Raw genomic sequence first — 24427 nt, 5'->3', positions numbered from 1 at the left:
TGGTTCAGGCGGCAGTGCCACCAACAAGGAAGGTGGCACTTGGGGTCGGCTGCACCCCCATGGTCCTGGGCAAGATGACAAGACACTGGCCGACAACTGCCCATGGATGTCCACTCCTCTGCCCACCCCCCAGTTCTCCAGGGTTAGTTAGGGAGGCTGCCCCTTGCTGGTGCTATTTCCCCCAAAGGGCTTAAGGATGTAGGCTGCGTGGCGGACCATCCCAAGTGGGGGTGACCGTGTTCTCTGGTGTCTGGGGCTCACCGCATCCCTAAATTCTTTTGAGGGGTAGACACACACGATGGCCATGGCCCACGTTGGGGCAGGTCCTGAGCTCACAGCTGGGGTGGCCATGTCCCCAGGAGCACATGAGTCTCAGAGGACTCTGTCCGACGTCATGCACCACCTGACTGGAGCTGGAACAGCAGGGTTGGAAGCAAGCATGCTAGGGACACTAGGGATGAGGAGAGAAGTCAGCAACATGCAGCCCGAGTCTCTTCCCACTGGGAATAGTCGCCATTCGTTAGAAGCTGGTAGGAAAATGAGGGAGCGGAAGGCACACGATAGAGGGGATGAGCGTAGCGGGGGTCAGGCTGGAGGCTGGAAAGCCCAAGTGAGGGGTCCGCACAGGCACAGGAGAGGCTGAAGCGGAGTGAGGGCAGGGGAAGGCAGCAGCAAGGATGAGGAAAGTCTCACGGAGGAAGGGAAGAGGACCCGATGGAGGGCCCGTGGAGCGCTGTAGAGAAATGACAACATTCCACAGAGAAACTCTGAGATCGTCCAGAGAGGGGTGCGGCTCAGACTCCCCGGGGTGTTGCTCCCTGAGCCTTCAGATTCCCCAGCGATGATGCAGCACGACGTCGTGGCCGCGTGGCGGCGTCGGAACTGGTGTCCGGCCTTCGCAAGGTTGCCGCACGGGTACCGCAGGGCATGTAACTTGGGAAGAAAATTCCAGTTAATAAGAGAAATGAAGGCAGGAGAGGCGGCAAGAGGTGAGGGAGGCCAGGATGGCCGCCGCCGCCGCAGAGAAGCACGCCCGGCGTGAGAACACAGCCAGTGACCGTCACCGCCCTTGGAAGGTTGTCTTCCACGGGGAGGGAGGAATTCCGGGGCGCGGGGGCGCGGGAACGGGACGTCGGCAGCGGCGGCAGCACCTCGGCCCGGGGCCCCCGTGCCCTGAGTGCGGCCAGGGGTGGACTCGTGCAGGCCGGTCCCCTCCGTCCTCCGTCGCCGGCCACAGCTCAGACCCCCGCAGCGCTGCAGCTCGGCCTGCCCCACCGCCCTGGCCTGGGGCCCTGGGTCGGGGGCGCCCCGGGGACGGGCCTGGCAGCCGAGCCCTGTGGCCGCTGCTGGAGTGATCCGGCCCCACCTCCCTGTGCTCCCGTCCCTGAGGCCGCCCGGCCGCCCGGCGCACGATCACCACGCACCTTTCTTCCACAGGACGACCGGCAGCGCTTCGGAGCGTCCCTGGGCACCTTGTCCTTGGGCCGGGTCGCCATTGTGGGCATGGCCATCGTGAACTTAAAGCTGGCCGTCTCCATCGCGCTTCGTTTCTCAGCCACTCGGTGTCAGTTTGGGCCCTCGGACGGGGAGGAGGTACGAGTGCTGGAGTATCAGACGCAGGTACGGCTTTGCACGTCCCGCTGCCGCGCCCGTCCGCCGAGCAGCCGCCGGGCAGCCGGGCGCAGGCTTCTCGTCCGTGGCCAAAATAAGGGCCTCGAGGAAGCACGTTCTGCTGAGGCGCTCGCTCCGTGTGTGTGTGAGCACGCTGCAGCCTCGTGGTGGCCTCGCACGCCCGCGGCCACGCGCTTCGATCGCTCAGAATGGCCCTGAGACGTGACCTTCGTGGGAATCACCGGCCCCAGCAGCTGGGCCTTCAGGCTGTCCGTTGTGACGTCACTCAGAGTAGCAGGAGGGACACTCCGTCCTGCCGGTCCTCAGGGGACAGGCCCCTGGGATGGCAGAGGGGGGCCCAGGCGGCAACACCGAGAAGCTGCTTAGCTCCCGGCAAAGGGAGATACATTCTGTCCCAGGGGATGCTCATGGTGCTTATATGCTACCAACCTTTCATCCCACGCCTGGCCTTCACACTTCCTGGACTTGAACACTTCCCGATACTCCTTCCACCCTGCCTGGCCTGCACACTCTTCACACGTTTGGCCTTCAAATTTCCGCACACATGTTGGTCTTCACACTAACTCACATCCTTGGCCTTTATGACTTCCTCACGTGCCTTTTTCACACACCTGGCCTTCAGCCCTTCCTTCCACACCTGGGCTTCAGGATTTCCTCACACACCTGGCCTTCACACCTCCTCACACGCTTGGCTTTCACCAGGTGGGCTGGGGTTGCTGTTCCCAGTTCATGGTGGCGAGGGGGCATTGAGGGTCGAACGGGGTTCCTGTCTGAGTTCAGTCGCAAGTCTGGCCCGCTTTTGGGCCGAGCTCTGTGTAGGCACAGGTGCGTTCGAGTGAGAGCTTGAGGGAATCGTAACAGAATCCCAGTTTTTTCTAACATTTCTCACCATGGTTGCCAGCCTGTTTTAATAATAAATGAGGAGAAGCAGATATCTGGTTCATGACTGTGGGGCACATATTGTCCCCTCCACCACAAAGCCCGTGGCCTTTGTGAGGTCAAGGCTGGCGCAGCGGTCAGAGAGCCCCCTGCAGCCACGTGCTTGGGCTCCTGACCCCGCTCCACCCTCCTGTCTGTGCGCCCTTGGGCGAGGTACCTCACCTCTCTGTGTTCTGGCTACCTTGTTAATAAACTAGAGCTGATAATACCTGCTTATGGGCTGGTTGTGAGGATTAAATACATTAGTCCATGGAAAGCAGCCCGCAGGGTGTCTGGCCTTCAGCACGCAGTAAGCGATAGATGGTGGCGGTGGCGGTGGTGGCCGTGACAGCTTCCCGGGCCCTTGCCTGCTTTTTCCTCAACGCCCCTTCCATCCATGCAGCGGTGCATGTGCAAGAGACCGCCCCCCTGCCTTCGGGGGACTTCCAGCTCCCTGCGAGCCTCAGTTTCCCCATCTGGCTGAGGGGTGACTGCCTGAGCCCTGGTAGGCACAGGAAGCACAAGCTATCATCCGTCCCGCCCCGCGTGCCTGCGCGGTAGGCTGGTTTCCTTAGTCGGAGGTGGGCTGACAGGCCCCAGGAATCCGTGTGCGGAGACGGTGAGCGCGGTGCGCAGAAGGCAGCGCCCCTGGGTGAGAGCCGGGCAGGGGCCGGACCGGCTGGGTCGCAGAAGGCGGCGCCCCTGGGTGAGAGCCGGGCAGGGGTCGGACCGGCTGGGTCTCAGAAGGCGGCGCCCCTGGGTGAGAGCCGGGCAGGGGTCGGACCAGCTGGGTCGGAAGCGCGTCAGGTGGAGGGCCTTCCCGTTCCATGCATCCTGCTGTTCCTGACCTGTTGCCCTGGTCTCTCCTGGGGCCTCACAGCCAGCGGCCCTCTGGAGGGCTTCTCTGCAGGGTGGGGGAGGCTGTTCTCCGCGGGGGCGGGGTGGGCTTCCCGCCAGGACGTGTGATGTGTTAACGCGAGCGTCTTCTTGCCTGTAGCAATGGCGCTTGCTTCCCTATCTGGCCGCCGCCTATGCCTTAGACCACTTCTCCAAATCGCTCTTCCTGGACTTGGCAGAGCTGCAGCAAGGCCTCATGGGGACAGACCAAGGCGCCAGGCAGGTGAGAGGTGATGCTCTTTGCTCCGCAGGTTTGTTGTTATTAACTCTCACCGAGGTCGAACAGCACTGACTCAGCCTGTCTTTCCTAACAACGTCTGTCCATCCGTGGCGGCCCTGTGGGGTTCTGAGCGGCTCCTAGCTGTGGCCGCCCGCTCAGGCCTCTTGGAATCCTCACTGGGATTTGGACAGTTTGGGCACTGTCCATATTCCCGATCCTCAAGGATGTGCTGACATGACTCCGATTCCAGCCTGTGAGTTCAGCTGTCCTCCTCCTTTTGAGAACATGATGATTTTGCAGAATCCGCATTACTGGCCCCTCAGTAGATTTCATGGTTCTGATCCTTTCGTAAACAACCCTGTAAAGGTCTGAACCCAGCTGACGGGATTGGAATTGACAGTCAAGGATTTATGCCAGAAATGAGCGTCCACTGAGCTCAGCCGCTGTGTAAAGTCATCCTTGGCTGATCTCTGCGTCAACGGTTTATAACCGCCTTTCCATGGCCCCTCGCATTGCCTCCTGGGTGTGAGTAAAATGTGAATCACGAGGAACGCATTTGAAAACAGATTAGAAATACTGCAGATCGGTCTTACGTACAACACCCTAAAAAGCCTGTATCAAATTAGCACATTTTGGAATATTCAGCACAAACATCCAGGAGTAGGGAGGCGGTGGGGGGTGTGGAGACGGCCAGCAGGGTGCACTGCTCAGCAAGGCACGGTCCCTGGGAATGCAAGGATTAAACATGTTTTTCCCCAGCATGAGTCACCGAAAGTTTTGCCAGCTGACATTGGAATCGTTCTCCTGTTAATAATGTTATAAAGTGTAAGCATGCTTTATTCTCTCTGAAACTCAGGGGTTTCACTGAAGCACCTAAAAGTGGCCCTTAGTTCAAGTTGAAAACACTGGTAAAAGGGATCATCCTATTTAGCAGACGTGTTTGTCTCTTTCTCTTAATTATTTCTACTAAACGTTAGGTAGAAGCAAAAGGATATCTATAAGACGCATAAGGCCCGGAGACGCTGGCTGGGGAGAGCCTTGCAGAGTTGACTGGAAATCGCCATCCCCTGCACAGTCTCCTGGGAACCGGTCCCCTCCCGCCCCCCTCCTTGGAGGGGAGCCCCGTCTCCACCTCCTGTGTGGTTTCTTGCTTTTCTTTCTGCCACAGCATATTGCTTGGTTTTGGGTTCGGGAGCATCTCATAAACCGAGGCAAAACGCACTCGTTGCTTCTGTGCTCTGCATCTGTGATCATCCTTACGCCCCTGGTGTTTATTCGCTGCACAGAGTTCAGGTCCATCCGTTTTCATGGCTCTGAAACCATTTGTAACACAGTGTATCCCCTCTGAGATGAATCTCCCCTTTTCAGCTAAAATTGGGTTTCTTTCTTTTTCCTGCAGTTGTCGGGTGTCTTGGATTAGACTAGAGGGGACACAAGCCTTTGACGCTAGGGGTGAAGTGACCCCTGACCTCTGGTGTCAGAGCCTCTTTTCACCTGGTCTTGTTGGATTTCCTCTCCCAAGGCAGAGCTCGGACGTGAGATCCACGCCTTGGCATCGGCGGGAAAGCCCCTGGCCTCGTGGACCGCCCAGCGGGGAATTCAGGAATGCCGGGAGGCGTGCGGAGGACATGGCTATCTGGCCGGTAGGTTTGGAAGTGTGTGATAGTTTTCTGCCCGTAGCCCTACTTTTGACTCAAGGGGTCAGCAAGCTACCGCCTGTGGGCCGAAGTTAGCCACCGCTGGTTTTTGCGAATAAAGTTTTATTGGAACATGGCCACGCCCATTCGTTCATGCATTTTCTGTGGCCGTGTTTGCATGACACCGGGTTGAGTCGTCTCTGTCAAGCCTAAAATGTTCACTGGCTGGCCTTTCCCAAAGCAGCTTTGCCGACCCCCTGGCCTAGACAGACACCTCCACTTGCTGCTGCCCCTGTTCCTTGGTCTCCCGAGGTTCCCCGCAGGGTAGGCAGCTCCCCTGGAGTGTCCGTCAGTGACCCCCACGCCGGGGAGCAGTGGGGAGGCCGTGTGAAGGAGCCCGCCAAAACCCCAGCAGAGAGTGGATAATCTGGGGGCGCCTGGGTGGCTCAGTCGTTAAGCGTCTGCCTTTGGCTCAGGTCATGGTCCCAGGGTCCTGGGATCGAGCCCCACGTCGGGCTCTCTGCTCAGCGGGAAGCCTGCTTCTCCCTCTCCCACTCCCCCTGCTTATGTTTCCTCTCTCGCTGTCTCTCTCTCTGTCAAATGAATAAATAAAATCTTTAAAAAAAAAAAAAAAAGAAAGTGGATAATCTGTTCTTTAGAATTGTCACTCTTTGCTTAATGACTTGGCAGTAATCTGGCACCAAGTTTTGTCCTGGTGAAAAATTCTTAAACTTAGAGCAAGGGAGTTGGTTTTTACTGGCATTGGCCTTGTTTGGGCAGCTGGTGTGTGGCTGAGAGAGTGGGCAGCGGACGGCCTGGGACGAGCTTCTGCTCTGATGCCCGCTAGCCACGCGACTGGGCCAGCTAGCCAGCCTCGCGGGCCTCAGTGTCCTTATCTGTAACATGGGGACGATCACAGTGTGTACCAACACAGTTCCTGCCGTGGTCACGTGAGTCGGCACGGCGTGGGGCGTGTGGCACGTCGCGTAGCCAGTGGCTTCTATCTGAGGCTGTTGCTGGAGCTCTTAGTACCGCTGCAGTTGCCGCTGTTACTCGTGAGCGTCCCGTGTGCCGATGTTCAGTGACTGGCAAAATCTAGTTAGCCCAAGCAGGCCACCAGGCGCTCCAGACAGCAGGATCGGCAGAAACCTTGTTTTCAGTTGACAGTGCACACGCATTTTAGGCTCTTGCCAACTTGGACCATCTCGGTGGTGGTCTGTGGTAAGTACGTGCTTTCAGCGAGGACCCGCCCCAGGTTCTTGTCGTGCAGGCGGCTCCCGCCACGCTGCCTCCCCGTTACCCACGGACCAACGGGAGACCGTGGCTGCGCCCAAGGCACTTACATGTCGCGTCCTCTGTGCAACGTTCTGTACTTTCTGTTTGTTGTCACGGCTCAGAGAGACGCTATAAATAGTTCGCCTTATTGGGCTTTAAGGAGATAATGAAATGGAATCGGGCAGCCCCGCACACAACACGAACACCCGAGTCAGCTGTCGTGGGTCCAATGGGGGGCTGAAACCAGCAAGGCCAAGCTCAGTGGGGTGGATGGGACGGGCCTGGTCCAGGTTCAGTATCAGTTGCGAGTTGTTTGTTAGTGGTCACGCCCAGCTGCTTCGGTAGAGTGGTCTGTGGCAGGGGGCAGCAGGTCGGTGGGGGGAAACGATCAGTGTGTCCCAGGTGACCACAAGCCCCATGGCTGCTGCAGAACATCTCACACCCTCTCGGGCCCTGTACCCAGCAGCGTGTGAGCATGGGAATCCCACTCCTCTAACCTCTGGCTCGTCCTGTCCCACCCAGCCTCACATGTGGAGAACATTCTCCATCAGAGGAAGGAGACTCAGATGAGAGGGTCTAGAAAGTGTACCTTATAAAGTATGTGCAGGAATCAGGTCCCTTCACTGGCAGGAGAGACAACAGAAGAAAACTGAGAGTTGTCTTGAGATAGTTGAAATTTCTTTCTTTTTTTTTTTTTTTGAGATTTATTTATTTATTTTGAGAGCGAGCGAGCAAGAGAATGTGCACAAGCAGGAGGGGCAGAGGGAGGAGAGAGACAATCCCAAGCAGACTCTGTGCTGAGCGTGGAGCCCGAGGCGGGGCTCGATCTCATAACGTGAGATCGTGATCTGAGCTGAAATCCAGAGTCCGATGCTCCACCGATGGTGCCACCCAGGCGCCCTGAGATATTTGAAATTTCTTGTGTAAAAAGATGGGTTCCCCGCAGGGTAGGCAGCTCCCCTGGAGCGTCCGTCAGTGACCCCCACACCGGGGCTCCGGCAGCTGACCGCACAAGGCTCAGTGTCCGCAGGGGAGAGGGATATGCTAGCAACCCCGGGCATTTCTCGAGCCGGCGCCGCGGGCCTCACGGGCTCAGCTGCGTGGCTACTCGTGTCTCCTTGAAGACGGAGCAGCTGGGTGAGAGGCTGGGAGGACCCAGCCAGGGAGGAGGTGTGGTTGGGCCCGGGCAGCCTGGGAGTGCTGTGTCTCCGTCAGGCCGGCCGGGACATTGGGGTTCCCCCAGGGAGCGGCGGGGTCTCTGCCCTGCACGCACACTTGAAGTGACAAAGCACGCGGCTTCATTGCAGTGAACCGCCTGGGTGACCTCAGGAACGACAACGACCCCAACTGCACGTATGAGGGGGACAACAACATCCTGCTGCAGCAGACCAGCAGCTATCTGCTCAGCCTGCTGGCACGCCACGTCCAAGGTGAGGCCCCACCTGGCTCACGCAGGCAAGCCGTCCCAGCCCTGCCGAGGGAGCTCGCCCCACAAGGCCCCTGTGTCTGCGGGAAGGAAATGTGTTACGAAACATGACTGACCAGCTCCCGGGGTGCTCTGGTCACTCCGGGTCCTGGGTGTGCTTGTAGGTGGCGCTCACTTCCAGAGCCCTCTGAGGACTGTGGACTTCCTGCAAGCCTATCCCGATATCCTTGGCCAGAGGTTCACATGCCCCGGCGTCGACAGCTGCCTGGACTCCTCAGGTGAGCATGCCGTCTCCCCGGTTCCCTCCCGTCGTGATCCCTGGGGCCCACTGTGCAGCAGGGGTTCATCCAGCGCCTCCCTGGGCGTGATGCTGAGTCAGGCGCTGACTCTCCCTAAGGATGAAGAGGGAGAGGCTCTGGGTCCTATCCCTGCCTCGCTGGGTGGCAGGGCCCGTGACTGAGCTGTCTTCACAGGAACCCGGGGCCCTCCTGCTCAGGGCCTTTGCACATGCCAGCCTCACTGGCCTCACTTCTGTGGCCCCCGCCCTGCGGCACGTTCACCGTTCTCAGCCCCAAACAGGCTCAGCTGCAGTCAGCACTGGGCTCCATGCTCATCGTGCTTGGCCGTGATTGTTGAGCGCCTAACCCTAACCGTGGGATACCCGCCGCCATGCACGGGGGGAACGGCAGAGACCCCGCTTCTCCCCCACGGGGTCTATCCTCAGAGAAATGAGCGTGGGCCGTAGGCAGCACACGACAAGCAAATGCGTTTTCAATGCAGAATGTACTCGATCTACAGACGGCACGTGCCCTTATGCTGGTCGCCCCTTTGATCTACAAGTATCAGTGTGCAACCTGGCTGGGAGGCAGAGCCCGCGAGACCCAGGTTCCTGCTCTCACGCAGCTTTGCAGTCCAATGGGGGCGGGCCTGGTGCAGGGAGCAGGGGCTGTGTGGCGGTGGCCCGCGCGGGACAGCCTGTCTGGGGTCTCAGTGACAAGGACGCGGTGGCCACAGGGGCGCCGTGGGAGGGATGTACCCGCTGGGGTGCACCTGTCGTCCAGGGCCATGGGAAGCACTTGACTCTGAGCAAGAGAGCTGCTCACCGACTTGGGTCTGTGTGTTCGTTGTGACGATTCACTCTCAAATGTTACTCTGGAGAAAACGCCACTCCGGCAGCTGTGGGAACAGAGGGACACGGCAGGAGAGGGTGTCCTGGACTGGGTGGTGGCGGCAGCGGCGGAGGGGGCGGACCAGCTCCGCCAGGACTCGGGTGGAGCAGCCCCAGCAGCGGGGGCCTGCTGAGGCACCGGTCTCATCCCGGGTCACCTCCCGCTGCCGCTGCCCTGGCGCCCGGGCTCAGGGAGGTCCGGCAGCGCGTCCACAGTGCGAGCGCAGAGCCCGGGTCCGGCCGAGCCTGTTGTGCTCTGAAGCTCGGCGTCCTCCCCGACAGCCCCGGGAAGCCTCCTGATGCGCGCGGGGCTGAGACCTGCAGAAGGAGCAGGGACGGAGCTCCTGCCGAGCCTGCGCCCCCGCCTCCCCCGAGCACTTGGGGCCACAGCTGAAACGGCACTGGTCCGCCGTCCTCTGACCCGTGAGCACCGAGGCCCCGTGCTTCACGCGCCTGGGGGGCCGGGCAGGAGCTGCCCTCGTGCTGAGCCCCCCAGGGACCTGCCGGGAGAGCGAGGGGGCGCCCTTCCCCGCCTCGGCCTGCTGGCTGTGCCCGCTCCATCAGGCCCTCGGGACACGGGAGCTAACACTGTGGCGTGCTCAGCGCCGTGCCCGGTGCCGCCGGCCGCCGTCGTATGCACGACCACGCGTGCTCTCCTCGCCATCTCGGGAGTCTTGAGCACGCCCCTTGCTCCACCGAGGGCCTTTGGCACGGGAGGAGGGCACCTGGCCTTGCATCAGGAGACCCCAGAGCGAGTGTCCCCTGGGCCTGGGGGCCGCCGCCCACCCGCCCGTCAGGGGCCGAGAGCCCATGACATCACAGCATCAGCAACTGTGGGTGCTGAGGGCATCCGCCTCACTCTCCGCTCGGCCCTGCTGGGCCGCACACACCGCTCCCATCTTCCCGAGAGGAGACCGGGCCAGGTGGCACCGACCGGTCCACCCCAGTCCACGCCAGCAGTCGGAGCAAGAGTAGAACCCGGGCTGGGCGACGTCCCGGCCGCTTCCTCCCTCCTCATCGTCATCATCCGGGAAGTTTCTGCTCACAAGTGCTTTCTTTCTTGTTGGTCGCACATTTTGTCATGCCTTTCCTGACGATGACCACCTGGCAGGCCTTCACCTGCCTTCGTAAGGAAGCAGGACACACTTAAAGGTCTATTTCAGACGGTTTCAGAGCGCCCCAGCCAACAGTTGCTACAGAAAACACTAGAGAAAGAGCTCATGCTTCTCATAACATCAACCCAACCAGAATTTCTTTCCCTAAAACCATCACCCATTGTAAACCAAATAGTAAACAAGCGGTCTGGCGGCTTCTGGCCACGCCGGGCCCTCTGCTGCAGCCCCTCCCTCGCGGACTCCGTGCACGCGGGGCCCCCTCCTGCGCATTGCGCCTCTGCACCAGGACGCGTGCCAGGCCCCGTCATCTGTTTTTCCCGTGAGAGCCCTGGCTTTTGCAAGATCCAGCAAAGTGGAAACATCTTCTGGAGGAAAAAAATGGAACCAGAATTCATTTGGTGAAAGTGACACTGGGTGCTGACGTCACCGTCCACGCAGAGAGGGAGCCTGTGGTACGTGGCCAAGCCCCTCGGCTCCGGGGCCCGTGGTCCTCCCACCCCACATGTCAGCCCTGGCCACAGCCGGTGGGATCCGCAGTAAAGATTCCGTGAAATCTTTACGAGCCTCGCTCTCTGTAGGACCAGAGGCGCGGGACCTCGCGGGACCAAGCGTAGCCTGTCGGGAAGGTCCAAGAGTTTTCCTTCAGGGACAAGTCGTTTATCTGGGGGGAGGCCGGCACGGCTCGGGTCCTCGGATGTCTCTCTGCTTCCTCTGATTCACACACAGGCGTGCGTGCCGAGGACGGGCCTCACAAATGTTCCTGTGCATTTGAGGATCTGCACTGTCACTTGGCAATATGAGGCCCATTTGTTTTTCTCAAGTTGGCTGATTTGCAAAAATACTCAGTGATTGTGGCTCAGCGTACGAGGTTCCAACGGCCACATGTGTGTAAAGCAGTGGGCTCACGTTGCAATCCGTGATTCCGTGGGGCCCCGTGGTGCAGTCATGGGACCTCAGGCTCCGGAGTCGGCGTGACCTAGGGCTGGATACTTCACCTCTCCGAGCCTCAGTTTCCCTGTAGGACACGGGGGGATGTGGTCATCCCCATGCTGAGCCTAGTAGGGCCTGGGCTGTGTTTCACTCGTGCGGGGGGCTGGGGGCCGCCGGGGCGCCGCTCTGAGCACCCCTGTGGGTGCAGCACAGCCTAGCTGTTTCCCCAGCAGCCGGCTCCCTGGCGGCCTTGCACCTTTACAGGAGGTCGTGTGGGGACATCCAGCCACACAAGAGTGCTAGGGTGTGGGAACACAGACAGACAGCAGGCAACACCCAGACCTGCGCCGTGCCAGCCAGGGAGCTGGGGCCAGTCATCCACGCCTTGCTTTCTGGGCACGCCAAGGTCAGAGCCCCGCTTCAGAAGGGGAGATCAGCCAGGAAATGGGGACCCAGGCAGAGGCAGCCTGGGAGAGGAGAGTGGAAGGGTGGGAGGCCAGAGAGGTGGTCGGCAGGTGGCTGGCCGGCCTTGAGGGGCTCGCTGGATGGACGGCTGGGTGAGAATGAAGCCCCCAGTGGTCAGGGCGAAGAGGTGGGATGACGCTGAGTTCAGGTGTCGCTCGTGGAGTCGAATGTCTGGCGGACGTGCCCAGGAGCCCCGGGACTAGGAGGTGGGGCAGGAGAGGCAGGTCTGGGGACATTGGATGCTGTGGCGGTGCCCCCTGGGGAGTGTGGGCGGGGCCGGAAACAAATGTTTTCTCTCTGGCAAGTCTGGACAGAAGGTGTGGGCTGGGCTGCGCTCCCTCCAGAGGCTTGGGCGGGACGGTGGGTCAGGGCCCCGGGCATCCTGGGCTCCATCGCCCCTGTCCCCCCGATGGCCTCGCCCATATGTGTATCTCTCCTCTGATGCTAGTAGGACACTCGTTGTTGGATTTCGGGCCCACCCACTTCCGGGGGATCTCCTCTCTGATTACGTCTGCCTTTTCCTGAGAAAGACGTTCACAGGTTTGGGGCAGGACGTGAGCATGTCTTCTGGGGCTCCCATTGGAGGTACCACGCATGGCAGGACTCTGGACTGAGGACAGCTGTGAGAGGAGACCTCAGAGAAACTGCAGTCCATGAGCAGTTGTGCTGATCCAGTCGAGGGTCCACGATGGGACCCCAGAGAGCGCTGCCCGTCTTCTTCCCGGGAGTGGGCTGTGTGATGCAGGAGCAATCCCAAGGACCCTTCGCCCAGGCTTTGGGCCCAGACCCGGTGTGGCCAGGTCCCCACGGTCCCTCCTGGGAACTGTGAGCCTAGAGCAGCTGCTGAGCGGAAGGGCTCCCCCGTGGCCTGTGGCCTCACCCCGGTGCCCAATTCTGTGCCTGACTCTGTGCCGGGGTGAGGGGGTGTGAAAGTGTGGACTCGGGGCTGTGTGTCCAGGTCAGACGACTCCTGCCCACTCCCTCTGTGCCCCAGGTCCTCCTCGGGAGGGTGGTAACAGCTCTGTGTGGCAGGGTGTTCTGGGGAGTTTGGAACCTGCCTGGTCCGTAGGATATGCCCTGTCAGCATCAGCCCTGGCGGAGATGTGATGAGGAGGAGAGGGGCCCACAGACGTGGCACAGCGCTGGGGGCAGGGAGAGGACAGGGGTCGGGGGGCACCCTGCAGTCTCTCCGGTGGGTCTTCCTTCTACCCCTTCCAGCGCCGGCCCGTATGTCTGCACTCTGTCTCCTCCCTCAGAGCTCCTTGGGAGGGGCTCCTTGGCAGCCAGTGAGAACGCCCAGCTCAGCTGCCCTCCAGCCCCAGGGAGGCCGAGGGCTGGGCTGGCCAGGGAACGGGCACCCCTTCCTCCTGCCGCCTGCCCGTCCTCTGCCGCAACGGTGCCCTGCTGTCCCCGCGAATCCGTAGTGACACTGAGGGGATGTACCGTGTCCCAGCAGATGAAGCACATGAGCCCCAGCCAGAATTTGCAGCCCTCCCAAACAAGGCGCTCACCCCAAAGGTGGCTCCGCGGCCCCCTGGCCTCTGGTTGCTGGAACAGTGTGGAACGCGGGGTGCCCTCGCGTGTCCATGTTTCACAGACTTGTCCCGAAGGTGGCTCGGTGCCCGCGAGCTGCCCATCTGCCCATCCCGGGGGAGTGCTCTGCAGACGGTAGATGCTCTATGGTTACTTTTGGTTTTTCTGTTTCTTGTTTTGAAGTTCCCCTGGCGGCTTACGAGTGGTTGGTTTGTTACCTGCTCCGCGAGAGTTATCAGAAATTAAATCAAGAGAAAAGATCAGGAAGCAATGACTTTGAAGCAAGAAACAACAGTCAGGTATATGTCTGTTTTAAAAAATCGCTTGTTTGATTCACTCCCAATTCCTGCACTGCCGTGGCCTCGGTAAGCTGCCTGTCGTGGTGGTGGCGGCTGAGCCCTCCAGCCCCTGTGACCACGGGAGTGTGGCTTCTCTGCACCTTGGTCTGCTGCAGGGACCTCACTGGACTGTGGGTGTTGTGTTCAAGGTGCCTGGCGGCATCTGGCCGCGGCTGGAGCGGGGACGCTGGGTTGTGGGGCCCCAGCTCTGGTCCCTCTCAGCCGACCGGCGGCGGCTTGGTGACACGCGAGGTCACACTTGCTTTCTCTCGGGGCATTACTGCCCTTCTCGGGGAGCCTTGGTGGGAATGGTCCCAGGGTGGCTTTGGTTCTCATGCTTGGACTGGGCTGGCTCCCACATTCCGGAACCTACCGCACAAAGGCAGCCTGCTCTAAAACACCTCCTGGCATCAGGATCTGGCCTGTTGTGACCCATACATCCAGTCCATCTGGAGTGACGGCTGTCGTTTGGGAGGCCACGGATAAAGGAAACATAAGAAGTTTGTAGAACTGGTGTCATTCCTTCTTGGCCTTGTTTTGTGAGGCTCATTTCATGTCCTCTGAGAACTCAGCATCTACGTCTGCCCGTCTCCTCTGAATGAACCCCGACCCCTCCCGTTACACTGTGATGGGCAGCTTCAGTGCTTGGGTGGACGTGGTCAGGAGCAAAGCCAGCGGTGTCTCCAGGGACCTGCTGGACACACCTGCCCCAGGTGTGCAAGTGAGGAACAGGATGGCGTCTTGACTGGAAAGGCCTGGATGGATAACTGGAACCCAGGGCTTATAGGAATTCAGCAGGTGGCCCCCATCAGTAAACTTGAGCTCAGTGCCATGGCGACCAAAGTAGGAGGCGTAGCAAGGATCCTTCTGGAACGGCTGGGGCCACAGCAGGCTTAGTCTTAGGACACTGACGAGGGTGGATTAGCCTGTCCCATGTCACCCCTTTCCCTGCCCATCAGGCTGTCACTCGGAAGTGGAAGTGGAGGGCCTCCCTAGAGTCACAAGCCAAGGCCCCAAAGAGATGGAGGGCACAAGAGGCACCCATTCCCGCTGCGTCCGAATCCCGAAGAGCTGCCTGGAGGTGGCTGTGGGTCTCCGTGCCGTCCCTCTGCACGCCTGCCTGCTGGCCCGTGCCTGGCACCCTGACACCGGACCTCAAGCAGGGGCTCAGCCGTTTTAGAAATAATTCACCTTTACGCCTTCGTTAAAGCACTCCGTGGCAGCACTTCAGTGAATCACACGGCAGAAAAAGTCAGGAGAGGCCAGCCTCGCCTGGCTCTGATCCCAGAGCCTGCGAAGAGCAAGCCCTGGGTCAGCTCTCACGGCCTGGGCTGGACGCTCACGGACGCCCCAGGAGGACACAGCCCCTTCCCATACGGTGACCTGAGCAGCAACTGGGCATGAGAGGAAAATTTCAGAGAGAATGCGTGTGTAGCCTCGGCATGGGACGCGCCTTCTTGAGACAGGAAACCAGAAGCCGTAAAAAAGAAAAAGTGGTCAGATGTGACTGTGTCAATGCTCACCATTTCTGTAAACAAAGTCTGGAGACAGGCTGCAGGCTGGGGACGCAATGCGGCGGGACCGGCAGGGCGTCCCGCCGGGGAAGGGCTCTTGGCCGGGGAACCAGCGTCGGCACAGCGGTCGCCGAGCACGACCCGGGCCGTGCAGGGGAAGGATGGTGTCTGGCGGGTCGTGGGGGCAGGAGCTGTTCTGCCCTGTGGGGCGGTTAGGGGCTGCTTTTCCGTGAAAATACAGAGCGTGCTGACTCTGACTCATGGGGGAGCGCATTTATCTCGCATCCCCTCCTGCCCACCCCTGAACAGCTGCCCCTTGCTGTGCACCTACTACAAGCCGGCCGCACACCGTAGGTTCTTTAAAAAAAAAAAGATGCGTTTATTGCCTTTTTTGGCCGAGTCGTACCCTCCCGTGTTCAGAGTGAGCATGTGTAAAACGGTGGGCGGTGGGGCCCCATACGCCCGGAGCTGCTGGCCTCCGAAGGCAGATGAACCGTGTTCTCCTCGCCCCACCGCACCCGGGGCTCCTGACACGGGTCGTTTCCTGCCATCTTCTCTGATGGATCGGGCAATCGGGGCCAAGAGACATGCCCTGGGTCACCCGGCTCAGCTGTGCTGGGGCTGGCCCGGAACCCAGCGCCATCCCCAGGCCCTGGCTCTTTGCCCTGAACTGAGGTCTGAATGTGGACAATGAGGAGTTCGTTTTTTGCCTGAAGTGTCCATGATTCGCTCCTTGTGCAAATATCCTCAGGAATTAGAGCACAGCAGAAATGAACAGCTGGACCTGATGGTTTAGGGCTTCGTGGGGGTGGGGGCTCACTGGAGAGGGGGAGGGGGTGGGGGCAGGGGCTGGCCCTCCGGACTCTTCACAGGTGACGGCCCTGCCCTCGAGCGCTCGCAGTCTGCGAGCACTTGTCCCGGGTTCGCTGCTTCCGAGTGACAGCTGACCCCCAGCCACGTTGGACTCCCTGCGGGGACAGTTAAACGGCACGGCCCGGGGGGTCAGCGGACTGTGCAGGAGCCCACGGGCAGAGCCGTGGCCTCACCGCCTGTCCCCGCCTAGAGGAGCTTGGGGGAGCAGAGGCTCCGTCTGACCATCCACGGACAATTCCTGGGGGGCCTGTCCTGTGCGCTGTGGGATGCTCAGCAGCACCCCACCTCTGCCCACGAAGGTGTCAACAGCACCCCTGAGTTTTGACAACCAAAGATGCCAGCCAGGGTCGGGTGTAGACACGGAAGGCACCGCATGCTCCTCAGTACAGCTCAGGCCACGCGAGTGCTGTTCTTCTCATCAGAACAGATCTGGTAAAATGACAGTGGAGACGGGAAAAGAAAACCTAATGAAGCTGATGATGCTCAGCGGGCTCTGAGGGGTGCTGGTTAAGAAGGACACATCGGGACCAGAAGACCGGCCGAGGCCTCCTGCTCCCACAAACACAGCGGGCGTCAGAACTCCTGCACCTGCAGGCCGGCTGGGAATGGTCCCGCGTCTGAGCCGCAGGGCCCGGCACGGTTGTCCCTGTACGTGTCAGGTGGGGCCGAGCTGGGAGCGGCCACTGGCCTTCCCCAGGTTGTGGAGTGCACGGACCCCGGCCTCGGCCTCAGCTTTCTCTGGCCGCTGGCCTTCCTGCGGTGTTTGCACACAGGTGATGCTCATGCCGTGCCCCCTCCGTGCACGACTTCATTTGGTGTCATTGTCCTGCCCGGGGACGTGCACTGGAGCTCCCACCCTGGCCTGTGTGCCCAGCGGTTTCTTCCACCGCCCCCCGCAGGCTGTAACCGGGGCCCCAGCTGCCGGCTCACGGGGGTCGGCGGCCCTGTGTTGTGTTTTGTTTTAAGGTATACCACTGCCATCCCTTGGCCCTGGCGTTCCTGGAGCTCACGGTGGTGCGGAGGTTCCACGAGTACACGCACCAGCCCCACGTGCCGCCCCCGCTGCGGGCCGTGCTGGGGCGGCTCAGTGCCCTCTATGCCCTGTGGTCCCTGAGCCAGCACACGGCCCTGCTCTACCAAGGTGAGGCCCCTGCGGTGGGCACCTGTCCCCCCGTCCTGTCCCGCCCGGTCCTGCCCGGGGATTCCAGCCGCGTCCTAGCCAGGAGACTTGGCCTTTCTCGTGAGGTATTACCTCCATGTGCATTCACTGGGCATTCCTCACAGGCTGGGGGAGGCTGTGGGCAGATGAGGAGCCTAGAATCCACGGTAAGAAAAGCGGCATCAGGACAGGACGTTTCCGTTTCGTCCGGGGCCCTTTGAAGTCTGTTTCCAGTTCAGAGAATATTTCCAGGAGGCCCACGTTAGCTAGGCAGGGAGCTGGTCTATAGTGAGCTGAAGCCCATGCCTCCCGGCCCATGGGACCCAGATAGACACGAGCCCAGGCTGCTGGGAAGCACTCTTAGGAATGCCCAGCCTGAGGACCCAGGAGGGCTTCCTGGAGGAGGTGGTGTGGGGGCTGATTCCCAGAAGATTGGTGAAAATGGGGTAGGCCTGGATTTCTCAATCTGTTTTCATTATTGTCCTTCTAAGGAGCATTTTTAGACCATTTTCTCTAATTTGCCCCGAGACATGTTAACGCTATGACAGCCTGTATATCTGTTCTCATCCTGTGTGTGTATCTTGGCTTTCTGAAGAGTGAGACTGTTTGTCCTGCTCCCCTCTCCAAGAACCAGGTTTCCCCCTCAGGGCTGGTGTTGCCCCACAGAGGTGGTGAGAGCACGTGGCTAGGTTTACAAGGGGAGAGCGGGCTTCGGACCCAGGGAGTGGCAAGGTGCAGGGCAGGGGCCCGTGTGCTAAGACATGACAATTCCAAGGGATGGACAGTTTCTTTCACAAAAATCAAACAAAAGATTCTGCAGCAAATGTGCTGTCAGATGCACAGGCCACGGCCTTGGGGCCCGCAAGATGCCATGGCAAGCCCACGATGGTGGTGGTGGTGGTGCAGGTGGTGGTGTTGATGATGATGGTGGTGGAGGTGGGCTGATCATGGTTGGTGGTGGTCGAGGAGCTCTCCTGGCCTGGCCATGACCTCCTGGTGCATGCACAGCGATGGGAAAGGGACACGGGAACCCTGGCCCCGGCCAGCATGTTCCCGCAGCTGGGAGACCTCACATAAAGCACCTGGGGGGCTAACATGGACGTGGGGTACCAGGCCCCAGTGTAACCAGTGCTGTGCTTACAGGTGGCTACTTTTCTGGTGAGCAAGCAGGTAAAATGATCCAGAACGCCATCCTGGACCTGTGCTCACAGGTGAGCTGCGATCCCTCTCGTGTCATCACGATTCCCCCGCGTTACATGTAACCACTGCATAATGGCACATGCCTTTGCTTTGCACGCATTCGTGTGTGTGCAACGCTGAGCAGAAACAGGAAGATTACAAGAAAATATGCCTATGTCAGGAATCTTAGGCAGATAGTAACTTTTAGGGAATGTCTTAGAGTCTGTACTCTGTAATGCACTTTTTACAGCCACCCTGGTAATTCTCTCAAGCTTTCCAGGGACTCGGCCTCCGGCTTAAATTCATTTCATGGTATTTTTCTTGTGTATGGCATTCTTGTACCTTTATCACAGAAAGGTCACGTGGGCCAAACCCCCACCCTATGCTCTAGTGGTGCTCTGTCCAGTGGGCCTTTCTACGGGGGTGGACATGTCCAGAGCTGTGCCGTCCCATCAGTCACTGTAATCCCACAGCTGTCGGCCATGGAAAGGGGCCCGTGTGGCTGAGGTGTTGGTCTTTGCTTGTCACCAGCAACACTTGAAGGGCCTCATGTGCTGGTCCCCCTGAACTAGGCAACTGTCCTTAGCAGAGTCGTCTCTCCTCTTGATGGCAGGAAACCCTTTTATAAGGTGTCTCAAATGACCGGTGCCATGCCGCTCCGTTTCTCCCTCTTGGAGCTCAGAGTCGATGTGGTTCCAGGCAGCACCTCTGACTGGTTTTCAAACCTCTCCCCAGACTCAGCTCGCCAGTGGCCATCCCTCAGTCTCTGGGGGTTCTGGATCGGCGTGCATCTGTGACCGCACCGCACCCATGTGTGGCCACGCGTACTCTCCGCCCAGTAAAACAGTAACTGGAGGGTTTCCTGGGTGTGTTCCCCTTGCTCTCAAATAGCTGCGTCCCCCAGGACCTGCACCTGGCGGCTGTGGCCCAGGCGGGCAGGTGGTCGCATGCACAGTCATGCCCCGGATGCCTCGTCTCCGTCCGCCACCGGGGAGGCCCAGGTCCTTGTGGTCACTCCGGGGGGCCTGGGTCAGACAAGTGGAGGGGGTGCAAGCCCCGTCCAGCAGTTCACTCGTGCATCGTCTGTGGGTGTGTTGGTGTGGCCTCGGCAGAGGTGGCCGCTGAGCCGGACCGTTTCCTGCTGTTATGTGGCAGGTGTGCTGACCCCTATCTAGACAAGGGGCCTTGCTGTGCTGATGGTTCCATCTGAAGTGGGCAGACTTGTTCATCTCTGAGCCGAGGGGCAGAGGGTGCGTGGCCGTGGAGCGAGGGAGCGGGTATGCTAATGAGCAGCACCCGAGCCACGAAGATGTGCTCCTCTCCTCTCTTGTGTGGACTGGGTTATTCCGAGCCAGCCAGGTGCTTTCCGTCTGCGTTGCCGAAACCGTCCCACTCCAGGTGCAGCCGAGGCACTTCACAATTATTTAAAAAAAAAAGAATGTTTTTGCATTTCAAGAAAGTCCTTGGGAGTCTTCTCCCATAAATTCCACGTGTCCTATTGAAGAACCACTTGCACGAGGGGACAGGGGCGTCATAAAACCTCCGCACACCAGACAGCCTTGGTAGGACGGCTTTCCCAGGTGCCCATAAACACCTTCCCTGGCACATTTTTTCCGGACGTGTTTTCCTTTGCTGGAACGGCAGCTGCCCAGATCGGGCAGGATTCAGACACAAACCTGAGGACGCCTGCTGGTTAGTGAGCTGCTGAGCCGCTTTTACGAGCAGCCCCTACCTTATTGAAAAACAGTTAATGCACTGGAAGTCTTGAGTGATTAGCAACATGGAGAAAATATTCAGACATACACCAAGGGAATCTGTGATGCAGGCCAACGGAAAGATAATGCGTTAGTAACCGAGCCACGCACGCTCCTGCTGGGGTTACTGTTGCTAGCGGGTTGTAGCAACAAACGGCCAGCACTCTGTTTCTCAGCGGTCGCCATGGAGATTTCTGGGAGTTGCCAAGCGAATGGACTTTGTTTTCCAACAGCTGAAAGATGATGCGGTTGCCCTGGTGGACGTGATCGCCCCTCCCGACTTTGTCCTGAACTCCCCGATTGGCAGAGCCGACGGTGAGGTGAGGCCGGGTGGGAAACGCCGTGCATCCGAGCACCAGTGGGGGCTGCTCTGGGGGTGCTGGTGGTTGTTGCCGAGCCTGGGATGATGGCATGGGCCAGGAGCGCCCTGGCGCCTTCCGGAACGTGCTCCACTCAGGCAGCAGTGGAGGGAGGGGCCAGGAGAGGTCAGGGTGGTCTGGGGCGAGTTAGCCTCACCCCAGCCCGCCTTCCCGGGAGATGTGGGCTGGCGGCACCGCCCTCCTAGGGCCGGGGTGCTGGGATCAGCACAAGCCCCTGTCAAGTGCGGGGGCCCTGCGGCGGTCCTCTTGTTCTCACACCCCCAGGGGCCATTCCCAGTGCTGGGTCTTCCTGACATCTCACAGTGCAAGACCCTGACCCTTTCTGTCAACCGACCATCCACCCCTGGTACTTTCACTTCCCAGCAGCCCCCACTTGGATCCCTGATCTGTCTTGCCGTGCTATGCTCCAGAATGATTTCTTCAAGTGATCTTGTCAGGTCACTCCTCTGCTGAGCACTCCACCACCATCCCTCATCCCCAAACCTGCATGCATTTCCCTTCCCGCACCCCCAGTCCAGGCAGCCTGACCTCTGTCTGCCTGATTCTGCAGGGTCATTTTATGCTGTGCTCCTCCTGCCCGCTGGACTCCAGCCTGACTGTCCCCCTCTGTTCTTCTATTACACTAGGCCTCCCCACCACAGGGCCTTTGTACCTGCTGTCCCTCTGCCTGGAGCACTTCCACATTGCACCTGAGCAGAACGCTGCCTCTCAGCCCTTCCCTGGCCTCCAGCCCAAGTGTCGCCCCCAGGCAGATGCCCCCACTTTGTCCTGCCATGGGACCGTTGCTATGCTCGTTCCTGAGCCCACTCCTATCCCGCGTGCTGCGGGATGCTCACGGGTCTGCTCAGTGCCTTCCAGCTTGTTGTTGCAGTGTTACCACTCGCCTGAGGTCTCACCTGACCCCGACCCCCAAGGCCATGTTCTTTGTGCTGAAACACCTGCTTTCAACTCAGGCTCTGTTTCAGTGGAGACTGAATGTAAGGGGGCAGGAGCCCTCCATGTGTGCTCAGGGGAACAGACTTCTCCAGGGAAGCGAGCAGGTGCCCTGGCTGTGGCCTGGCCCAGGCCACACCTGGGGTTGGGATGGTGTACTGGGCCCTGGGGTGGGCAGGATAGAAGAAGTCCCCAGGCCGGTGTGGGGACAGTAACATCTTTAGAGGCCCGCTGTCCTCTAGCTCCCTCCCACATGGTGTCTGTTACACAGCCGCTTTGCCAGGGAGAAACCCGACATCCAGAGAAGCCAGGTGGCCTGCCCACAGCTGCCCAGCCAGGATGTGGGTAGAGATTTACCACCTGGAGAGAAGACAGGAGACCGGACCTCAGTCCCCAGTGTGGCCCGGGCCCCAGTGGGTGCACGCAGGAGGACGTGCCAGTAAGGAGGGGGCTGAGGCTGACCTGCCCATGGGGGCACTTACCAGGCATCCGGCTGACATGCACTTGAGGAGGACCTGGACATGGCATCATGAGAGGCCCTGAGTCCCCGGGAGTGTTAGCGGGTGCAGGAGCCAGGGCGGCCGGCTCACTGCCCTGCAGAGACAGCCCAGCCCCCGGGCCGAAGAGTGGCTGGTGCGCAGGAGCCTGTCCCTGAGCTGCAGGCTCTTTCTGGCTCTGGATTCCACCGTGGAATCCCGAGGCCTCACCTGACAGGCAGGTGTATACAGCACACATTGTAACCAGGGGCTGCTAGGTGAGAAGTGCATTTTAAGTGAACAGACCCGGCTGCCAGAGCTTATTTAAGATGATCATTCCATGAAGCATCATGTTCCAAATTGCCATATGTGACCTGTGCGGAGAGAGCGAGGCTGAGTGTCCCTGGGGGAGCAAGCAGAGCATTTGGAGGGGCCCAGGAGTGCACTCAGCAGGTGCAGGGACACTGGCTTCTTCAAAGTAAGGAGCAGCTGACTGGCTCCATGGTCGAGCATGCGACTCTTGACCTCAGGTTGAGTTCGAGCCCCATGTTGGGTGTGGAGCCTACTTAAAAAAAAAAAAAGAGTAAAGTTTGTCAAGGCCAGCCCGGTACATAGGAGGCCCCTTCCCTGGCTCTGTGGACTGGAGACCTGTCAGCCTGGGCGCCGTGTTTGGGGTGGATGAAGAACCAGTCAACAGCTCCTGCAATGTGCATGGCCTTCCTCCAGGATAGACACTGCTCTGCTTTCCCCACGGGGCAGCCCGGCGGAAGGGGTTTGCTGTGAGCATGCTGGAGGAGGTCGCCCACTGGCCCAGACGTGCAGGCGGACGGGGCCCGTGTGCAGGCACCCCCCCAGCTGCACAGGGGAGGGGGCACATGTCAGAGCAGACAGCTAGCGCTCACCTGCAGAACCCTGCGGGCCTCCCCCTACGAGAGTTCCCAGAGAAAAGGACACGTACAAAGCTGTCACCCTAAGCGTGTTTTAAAGTATTACGTGTTTCCAGTTGTTTTCTGTGAGAAAAAAAGATGGATGTAAATTAAATCATCTTAAAATTTTCTAAAAAGTGACCAGAGGATTTTCTGTGTTTTCAGCAAAAGCATATGAGGGGATCTGTGTCTGTCCCCTCGGCTGTGTGAGGAACCTTGTTTATTATTCATGTATGTGTTTATTTTTTGTAGCTCTATAAAAACCTCTGGACTGCTGTCCTTCTGGAAAGCAGAGTGCTGGAGAGGCCATCATGGTGGTCAGAGTTTTCCGTCCATAAGCCCCGTATAGGAAGTTTGAAATCAAAGCTGTAGTCACGCGGCCCGTTCAGCTGAATCTAGGTAAGCTGGTCCAGCTGATGGAGACGGGGACCTCAGATCCTAGTTCCAGACGATATGGAAACGCTGCCCCTTTCTGAACGCACCTGTGTTCATACCCGCCCGGGGAGGGCTCCCCGCAAAAGGCACAGGGCAGGTGCCTCCGCCAGATTTGCTGTGTGCAGAGAAAATCCGTATGATCACCTCTTCCCGATGGACTCTTTTTTTGATAATTAGGACTTGGCACGTGCTGCGTTCACATGCCGGAGAGGAGGCCACGTGCTCACAATCAGGGGCTTTCTGGTCTGATGATCTTGCGCATTCTGAGATTTCTTCCAAAGCTCTGCTTCACTACTGCTCAGTGATGCCAGTCTGAGTCTTTGTTAACTGCTTTGACTTTATCGTGTAATTAAATCCCATTTTAAGCTTACCTGAGTGATGTAATTTGAGATTCCTAAGGAGAAGAAAATCCATTCTGTGTGGAAATTGCAGTTTCCATCAAGGAAATGTTTCCAAAGAAAATAAATGCATCACATGAGTCTGGTCGGTTTAGGGTGCTGAGCTGCCGGGCCGCACGCTCGTTCCTTCATCCCGGTTTGCAGTTCGGATCCGGCTGTTCTGCCATCGGCAGGATGGCCGGTGCTGCTCAGCGGCTCCCCGCCCGGCCCCGTAGGCGAGTGCGCCTGCCTTCCGGCGCAGACCAGGTCAGAGGGGGGCGGACCCCCAGGCGGTCACTCGTGGGTCCCTGCTCAGCACGACCGGCTCGCGGGTGCCTCTCTGTCATCAGCAGCTGCTCTGTCACCTTGGAGCGGAGCAGGCAGACATGACCCGGGCGCCCGAGGACCACAGGCGGTGCCAGGGGACCGGGGATGGCTTCTTGCTTCCGAAGCTCCGAGCCTCCGAGCACAGGAAGGGCAGGGCAGGACCTGTTTTTAAAGACTGAATTTCCAGCTTTGGGAACTGCCGGAGTGGTTCCTTGACTTCTCAAGCCTCAGTTACCACGCCTAGAAAAGGGGAACCCAACCCCACCCTGGGCCCCAAAGGGCAGCCAGGAGCAAGTGACTGGGTAAGAGGAGCTGCTTTTATTGAGCACTTACTGTATGCAGGGACTTTGTTGTCACCATTCCTGGACCCTCAGACAGCCAGGTGAGGGCAGTCATACTAACATGCCCATTTTACAGGTGAGAAAACTGACCCTGAAAGCCTCAGTCACCACCATGGCCCAAACACGGCCAGGAAGTTGTCCGGCCCAGAGCACACGCACGACCATCCCGATGTTCTCAGCCCAGCACAGGGCCGGCACA

The 24427-nt window shown here is 59.4% G+C and overlaps 1 protein-coding gene across 3 annotated transcripts in view; it reads left to right on the top strand.

The window, feature by feature from the left end:
- Positions 1-23661, top strand: part of ACOX3 (acyl-CoA oxidase 3, pristanoyl) — a 41418-nt gene extending 17757 nt beyond the window's left edge. Inside the window, exons 8-17 of one of the 3 annotated variants that reach the window (XM_035005387.1) lie at positions 1438-1620; positions 3548-3670; positions 5190-5310; positions 7887-8009; positions 8170-8283; positions 13400-13515; positions 16908-17082; positions 18244-18311; positions 20267-20353; positions 23001-23661. In XM_035005387.1, the coding sequence (XP_034861278.1) occupies positions 1438-1620; positions 3548-3670; positions 5190-5310; positions 7887-8009; positions 8170-8283; positions 13400-13515; positions 16908-17082; positions 18244-18311; positions 20267-20353; positions 23001-23120 (1230 nt within the window). In that variant the 3' untranslated portion in view covers positions 23121-23661. The remainder of the gene's footprint in view (positions 1-1437; positions 1621-3547; positions 3671-5189; positions 5311-7886; positions 8010-8169; positions 8284-13399; positions 13516-16907; positions 17083-18243; positions 18312-20266; positions 20354-23000) is intronic. The other 2 variants (XM_035005386.1, XM_035005388.1) reach the window with 2 other exon arrangements.
- Positions 23662-24427: the final 766 nt, after the last annotated feature.

The sequence above is a fragment of the Mirounga leonina genome, unplaced genomic scaffold, assembly GCF_011800145.1.
Source record: "Mirounga leonina isolate KUSES-001 unplaced genomic scaffold, KU_Mleo_1.0 Mir_129, whole genome shotgun sequence".
Classification (NCBI taxonomy): Eukaryota; Metazoa; Chordata; class Mammalia; order Carnivora; family Phocidae; genus Mirounga; species Mirounga leonina.
This window is presented reverse-complemented; position numbering and strand designations above follow the sequence as displayed.